The sequence below is a fragment of the Odocoileus virginianus genome, chromosome 8 (genome assembly GCF_023699985.2).
Source record: "Odocoileus virginianus isolate 20LAN1187 ecotype Illinois chromosome 8, Ovbor_1.2, whole genome shotgun sequence".
Classification (NCBI taxonomy): Eukaryota; Metazoa; Chordata; class Mammalia; order Artiodactyla; family Cervidae; genus Odocoileus; species Odocoileus virginianus.
In genome coordinates, this window is record NC_069681.1 from 69399595 (window position 1) to 69408188 (window position 8594).

An 8594-nucleotide genomic window follows, 5' to 3' on the forward strand; every position below is an offset into this window, starting at 1 on the left:
TAAATTAAATTATTAAATTTATTTATTATTTATTATCATCTGTTTATTGTTATTTATTAAATTATTAATTATTATTAAATTATTAAATTAAATATAAATATATTTAATATATTTAATATATATTTAATATAAATTTATTTAATAAATTTATACTCACCAACAATGTCTCCAACCACATATTTATCTTTTCTTTATATCTGTGATCTTGAGGTTATTTCAGATTTCATATATATAAGAGACCATACAATAACTCTTTATCTATCTAACATTTCTCTTGGAATTACACCCACAAGATCCATCTATATTACTGCAAATGTCAGGATTTCCTTCATTTTCGTGGATGAATAATAATCCATATTCCATAGTATTTTTAATCTAGTCACCAATCATTGGATACTTGGCTTGTTTCCATAACTTGGCTATTGTAAGTAATGCTAGAATATGGTTATATATATATATATTAAAGACTCTTCCTGAAATGCAATGTATGTATATATATGGGTTTCCCTGGTGGTTAAGAACCTGTCTGCAATGCAGTATCCACAGGAGATGCGGGTCCAATCTCTGGGTTGACAAGATCCACAGGAGGAGGATACAGTAACTCACTCCAATGTTCTTGCCTAGAGAATCCCATAGAGGACCCTGGCAAGCTGCAATCCATAGAGTCACAAAGAATCTGATACAACTGAAGTAACTTACATATATATACTAAATTAGTGCATTTGTTTTCTTTGGATAAATAACCCCAAATACACTGCTAGATAGTATATTAATTCTACTTTTAAATTTCTGAGGCAACCATACTGTTTTCCATAGTGACTATACCAAGTTACATTGCTACAACTGTGCACAGAAGTTCCTTTTCCCACATTCTTGCTAACATTTGTTATATCATACTTTTTTTATATAATAGACATGCTTACAGATATAAGGTGATATCTCATTGTGCTGTTGATTTGCATTTCCCTGATGCTTAATGATGTAGTGATGTTGATCACTTTTTTTTTCTTTCTCATAAATTAATTGACTATATAAGTGTGGGTTTAATTCTGAGCTCTCTATTCTGTTCCATTTATCCATTTCTGTTGTGCCTAGAAAACTCATATTATATGAATAACTAACGAAGTAACAATTAAATTAATGAACTAAGTATTTTCTATTCAACAAATCTTTGGAAGTCCTAGCCACAGAAATCAGAGAAATAAAAAGAAATTCAAATTGGAAAAGAAGACGTAAAACTCTCACTGTTTGCAGATGACATGATCTTCATAAAAAAACCCTAAAGATACCACCAGAAAATTGCTACAGCTAATCAATGAATATAGTAAAGTTGCAATATATGAAATTGATACACAGAAAGTCCTTGAATTCCTATACAATAACCGTGAGAAAACAGAAAGAAAAATTAAGGAAACAATCATATTCACCTTTGTGATTAAAAGAATAAAATATATAGGAATAAATTAACCTAAAGAAACAACATACCTATACATAGAAAATTATGAAACACTGATGAAAGGAATCAAAGATGACACAAATAGATGGAGAAATAAACTGTGATTGTGGGTTGGAAGAACCAATATAGTGAAATGAGTATACTATCCAAAGTGATCTATAGATTCAACACAATCCCTATCAAGTTACCAATGGTATTTTTCACATAAATAGAACAAATAGTTTCAGAATTTGTATGGAAACACAACAAACCTTGAATAGCCAAAGCAATCTTGAGAAAGAAGAATGGAACTGGAGGAATCAACCTTCCTGGCTTCAGAATATAGTACAAAGCTACAGTCATCAAGGCAGTATGGTACTAGCACAAAAACAGAAATATAGACCAATGGAACAAAATAGAAAGTCAGAGATAAACTCACACACCTAAGGACAACTTATGTTTGACAAAGGAGGCAAAAATATACAATGGAGAAAAGACAATCTCTTTAACAAATGGTACTGAGAAAACTGGTCAACCACATGTAAAAGAATGAAACCAGAACACTTTCTAATACCATACACAAAAATAAGCTCAAAATGGATTAAAGACCTAAATGTAAGACCAGAAACTATAAAACTCTTAGGGGAAAACAGGCAGAACACTCTCTGACATCAAACACAGCAGGTCCTCTGTGACCCACATCCCTGAGTAATGGAAATAAAAATAAATAAATAAACAAATGTGACCTACTTAAAATATTTTGCACAATGAAGAAGATTATAAGCAAGGTGAAAAGGCAGCCTTCAGAATGGGAGAAAATAATAGCAAATGAAACAACTGACAAATAATTACTCTCCAAAATATATAAATAGCACTTGCAGCTTAATACCAGAAAAGTGAACAATTCAATCATAAAGTGGGCCAAAGAACTAAATAGACATTTCTTCAAAGACATATGGCTAACAAACACATGAAAAGATGCTCAACATCACTCATTATCATAGAAATGCAAATCAAAACCAAAATGAGGTATCATTCCATGCCAGTCAGAATGGTCACCATCCAAAAGTCTACCAACAATAAGTGTTGAAGAGGGTGTGGAGAATAGGGAACCCTCTTGTGCTGTTTGTGGGAATGCAAACTGGTACAGCCACTATGGAGGACAGTGTGGCGATTCCTTTAAAAAGTGGAAATAGAACTGCCATATGACCCAGCAACCCCACTGCTGGACATACACACTGAAAAAATCAGAACCAAAAGAGACACATGTACCCCCAGTGTTCATTGCATCACTGTTTACAATAGCTAGGACACGGTAGCAACCTAGGTGTCCATCAGCAGATGAATGGATAAGGGAGTTGTGGTACAATAGAATATTAATCAGCTATGAAGAACGCATTTTAGTCAGTCTAATGAGGTGGATGAAACTGGAGCCTATTACACAAAGTTAAGTAAGTCAGAGTGAGAAACACCAATACAGTATATTAATGCATATATATGTATATATATATATATATATGTACATATATATATGGAATTTATAAAGATGGTAATGATGATACTATATGCAAGGCAGCAAAAGATACACAGATGTAAAGAACAGACTTTTGGACTATGCAGGAGAAGGTAAGTGTGAGATGATTTGAGAGAATAGCATTGAAACACGTATATTACTGTACGTAAAATAGATGACCAGTGCAAGTTTGATGCATCAAGCAGGGCACCCAAAACAGGTGCTCTGGGACAACCCAGAGGGATGGAGTGGGGAGGGATGAGGGGGTTCAGGATGGGGAGGACACATATGCACCCTTGGCTGATTCATGTCAATGTATAGGAAAAACCACCACAGTATTGTAAAACAATTATCCTCCAATTAAAATAAATAAATTAAAATAATAAAAATTTCACTTAGGCATGTTTAATCTATTTTAAAGATTATTCTCTATTTAAATTAAGCTTCTTCTACCAAGAAAAAAGGGAGAAAAAATAAATTTAAGAATGATATGAAAGTCTTTGAAATCTAATCCACGTGTTTTTGTTTTATTTTCTTCTTTATTTTACCAATCAAAATATCTGCTTTGTATTCCTCTAATGATGTATATAACATTTTAGAGAATTATCACAAAAATGAAAAGTTTAAATGCAACTATTTAGGAGTATCAATTAATATTCAGTTGCATTCAAAGATACTAAATAGTAAGAGTTTATTTTAAAAGGAAGAACGAATATACCGCTCCCAAGTATACCACTTTGTCATAAGGATTGTTTTGAACTGAAGGCAATTGAGAAGATATATATGAAGATATACATCCCCTTACTTATTTGCCTAAATGGGCATAAATTTGTGAAGTGTTCCTCTTTCTCTTTCTACTAACAAAGATAAACATTAATCCCTGCAGAAAAATGTAGACCTTTATCAAAGGAGAAAGATTGAGTTAAAACTATATTAAAAACCTTACTCTCATTTACTACCTTTTTCTGGTCAAACTCCCTATTACTGACCTCCCCTACACCTTTATATCTTTTTCCTTTAGCTGAAGTTGTTATTTAAGTCTGAGTCCTAAGCCATTTCTAAGGGATACTCATTTTTTAAAAGTTGTTTTTTTTAATTAGACTATAGTTGATTTACAATGTGTCAGCTTCAGATGTCCAGTTAAAACAAATCTGTTATACATATCCATATATCCAAGATTGCAAGGATTCTTTTCCTATATAACCTATTACAGAATATTGAGCAGAGTTTCCAATCTTCAAATTTATCCCTCCCCTTCACTTCTGGTAACTGTAGTTTATTTTCTACATGTGTTTGTATTCAGTTTTTAAGTCATGTCTAACTCTTTGCAACCCCATGGATTGCAGCATGCCAGGCTTCCCTGTCCTTCACTATCTCCTGGAGTTGGCTCAGATTCATGTCATTGAGTCACTGATGCTATCTAACCAACTCATCCTCTGCAGCTCCCTGTATAGAGATAGTTGTGTATGTAACTTTTTTTCAGATTCTGCATATAAATGATATTATATGATATTCATTTTTCTCTGTTTGACTGATGTCACTCAGTATGATGATATCTAAGTTCATTCATGTTGTTGCAAGTGATGTTATTTATTCCTTTTTATAGCTGAGTAGTATTCCATTGTGTATATGTGATATGTCCTCTTTATCCAGTCTTCTGTTGATGACAATTGAGGTTGCTTCCATATCCTCGCTATTGTGTTGCAATGAACATTAGGGTGCATGTATCATTCTGAATGGAGATTTTCTCTGGATATAAGGCTAAAAATTGGATTGCTGGGTTATGTTAGCTCCACTTTAAGTTTTTAAAGGAAACCTCCATACTAGTCTCCATAATAACTGTACTGGTTTACATGCCAAACAACAGGCTCATATGGTTCCCATTTCCCACACCCTCTCCAGTTTTTACTATTTATGGGTTTTTTATGACCATTGTAAATGATTATACCAAAGTGTAGTTTTGATTTCCATTTCTCTAATAATCATAAATGCTGAGCATCTTTTCATGCACTTTTAAACCTGATATATACCTTCTTTGGAGAAATGAGGATCTTCTGTCTATTAGGATTTTCTGCTCATTAAAGCTTTTAAGTTTCATTAGATCATATATATTTATTTATTTTTACTTTCATTGATCTAGGAGGTGAGTCAATTAAGATCTTGTTACAATTTATATTGTAGTGAGGTGTACTTATGTTTTCTTTTAAGAGTTTTACAGTATCCAGCTTCACATTTAGGTCTTTAATTCACTTTATTTTTTGTATGGTGTTATTGTTCTAATTTCATTTTTTACATGGAGCTGTTCAGTTTTTAATAAGCACCACTTATTAAAGGAAAAGCTTTTTCTCCATTGTATATTGTTGCATTCTTTGTCATAGACTAGATAACCATAGCTGTGTGGGTTTATCTCTGGGATTTTTATCCTATTCCATTAATCTCTATTTCTATTTTCTGCTGGTATCATACAGTCTTAATTACTATACCTTTGTAGTATAGTCTGAAGTCAAGGAGCCTGATTCCTTCAACTCTGCATTTTTTTCTCGATTTCTTTGGCTCTTTATGTTCTTTTGTGTCTCCATACAAGGTGACTTTTTAAATTAATTTATTTATTTTAATTGGAGGCTAAATACTTTACAATATTGTAGTGGTTTTCGCCATATTTTGACATGAATCAGCCATGGGTGTACATGTGTCCCCCATCCTGAACCCCCCTCCCACCTCCCTCCCCATCCCATCCCTCAGGGTCATCCCAGCGCACCAGCCCTGAGCGCCCAGTCTCATGCATCAAACCGGGACTGGCAATCTATTTCACATACAGTAATATACATGTTTCAATGCTATCTTCTCAAATTATCCCACCCTCACCTTCTCCCACAGAGTCCAAAAGTCTGTTCTTTATCTCTGTGTCTCTTGCTATCTCATATATAGGGTCATCATTACCATCTTTCTAAATTCCATATATATGTGTTAAAATACTATATTGGTATTTTCCTTTCTGACTTACTTCACTCTGCTTTTTGTTCTAGTTATTTGAAAAGTGCTGTTGATATTTTGATAGGGATTGCATTGAATCCATAGATTGCTTTGCCTAGCATAGCCATTTTCACAATATTGACTCTTCCAATCCAAGAATATGGTATGTCTCTCTATTTTTGTCACCTTGGATTTCTTTCATTAATATGTTACAGTTTTCTGAGTACAGGTCTTTTGCATTCTTAGGAAGGTTTATCCCTACATATTTTTGGTAAATGGAATTGATGCCTTGATTTCTCTTTCTGATCTTTCATTGCTGTGTATAGAAATGCAAGAGATTTCTGTTTATCAATTTTGTATCCTGAAACTTTGCCAATTCATTGATGAGCTAATAGATTTTTTGGTATTTTTTCTTTAAGTTTTTGTTTGTTTTTTTGCTTGTTTTTGTATAGTACCATGTCATCTGCAAATGGTGACAATTTTACTTCTTATCTTCCAGTTTGGATTCATTTATTTCTTTTTCTTCTCTGGTTGTTGTGACTAGGACTCCCAAAACTATGTTGAATAATTAGTGGTGAGAGTAGACATCCTTCTCTTGTTTTTGGTCTTAGAGGAAATACTATAATGTTTTTACCATTGAAAATGAAGTTATCTGTGGGTTTGGCCTGTATGGCCTTTATTATATTGAAGGAAGTTCTTTCTCTGCCCACATTCTGAAAAGTATTTTTATCATAAATGTATGCTGAACTTGTCAAAAGCCTTTTTCCGCATCTATTGATATGATCATATAGTTTTTATTCTTCAATTGTTTAATATGGTGTTCCACATTGATTCATATGTATTAATGAAAATAAATCATACTTGATCATGGTGTATAATCCTTTTAATGTATTGATGAATATGGTTTGCTAGTATTTTATTGAGAATTTTTGAATATATGTTGACCAGTGATATTGACCTGCAATTTTCATTTTTTGTGACATCTTTGTCTGTTCTTCTTTTTTTTTTCCAAGGTGATGGTGATCTCATAGAATAAACTGGGGGATGTCCCTTTCTCTACACTTTTTTGGAAGAGTTTCAGAAATGTAGATGCTAATTCTTCTCTAAATGTTTGTTGAAATTAGTCTGTGTAGCCATATGGTCCTGGACTTTTGCTGCTTGGATGATTTTTAATCACAGTTTCTATTTCAGTACCTATGATTAGTCTGTTTATATTTTCTGTTTGTTCCTAGTTCAAAAACATTGCATATTTTAAGAATTTCTCCATTTATTCTAGGTTGTCTCTTTTACTGGTATATGGTTTCTTATTGTTGTTGTTTGGTCACTAAGTTGGCTCTAATTTTCTTATGACCTCATGACTGTAGCCTTCCAGGCTCCTCTGTCCATGAGATTTTCCAGGCAAGAATACTGGAATGAGTTGCCATTTCCATCTCCAAGGGATATTCCTGACCCAGGGATTGAACATGTGTCTCCTGCATTAGCAGGAGGATTCTTTACCACTGAGCCACCTAGATAATCTCATGATCCTTTTCATTTTTGTGGTATCAGTTGTAACTCCTCACTTTTCATTTCTAATTTCATTGGTTTCTGTCATGAAGTTTTTCTTTTTGATGAGTCTGTCATCAAAAGATAGACATTTAAAGATTTATTTTGTTCAACTTTTCAAAGAACCAGGTTTAAGCTTAATTAATCTTTTTTTTTTTTTATTTTAACAGTTTTTAATGAAAGCTGTAGAAATGATGACTTTATTCCTACATCTTCTCAATTGTTTCTTCCTTATATTTGTCCTTTTGCTTTCCTACTTGGCGAGATTTGGCTTTACTTTCGAGGATCTTTTTGCGGTCCTTGTCCAGTTTTAGTCTGGAGATAACCACCTTGCTGGGATGAATGCCCACATGGACAGCTGTGCCATTAGCCTTCTCCCGCTGCACTCGTTCAATGTAGATGACGTATTTCTTCCTGTAAACCTGGACTACTTTGCCAATTTGCTGCCCTTTGTAGTGCCCTCGTACAACCTGAACTTCATTATCCTTTCGGATGGGCATGGATAGAACGTTGTACTTCTGTCTTAGCTCTTTAGAAAGAGGAAAAGACATAATTTTCCTGCGAATGTGGGAAGGCGCATTGAAATGCCTTTTTCGATTCTTGCTTCGGTCAGAAGTCACAAAGGGATTGAACTTCATTTTGGCCGCTGGCGCTTCAGCGATGGCCACAGAAGGGAAGAGATCTAAGCTTAATTAATCTTTATTATTTTCTTCAACTCCACTTCCTTTATTTCAGTTGTGGTCTTTATGATTTATTTCCTTCTACTAAATTAGAGTTTACTTTAATTTCTCCTTTAGTTGCTTTACATGTAAGGAGAGATTTTTTCTGATTTTTCTCATTTCTTGACATAAGATTGTATTGCTATAAACAATTCATTGCTATAAACAATTGCTATAAATCAATGTTTTTGAATTGTGGTGCTGGATAAGAGTCTTGAGAGTTCCTTGGATAGCAAGGAGATCAAATCAGTCAATCCCACAGTAAACCAACCCTGAATATTCATAGGAAGGACTGATGCAGAAACTGACGCTCCAATACTTTGGTCACTTATTGCAAAGAGCTGACTCATTAGAAAAGATTCTGATGCTGAAAAAAATCTGTGGGCAGGAGGAGAAGGGAGTGACAGAG

The 8594-nt window shown here is 33.6% G+C and overlaps 1 protein-coding gene across 1 annotated transcript; it reads right to left on the minus strand.

Moving 5' to 3' along the window:
* Positions 1-7657: 7657 nt before the first annotated feature.
* LOC139036253 (large ribosomal subunit protein uL24-like) lies at positions 7658-8144 on the minus strand. The gene has a single exon (XM_070471144.1). It carries the CDS (start codon positions 8102-8104, stop codon positions 7673-7675), a length of 432 nt encoding a protein of 143 aa, XP_070327245.1. The 5' UTR covers positions 8105-8144; the 3' UTR covers positions 7658-7672.
* Positions 8145-8594: the final 450 nt, after the last annotated feature.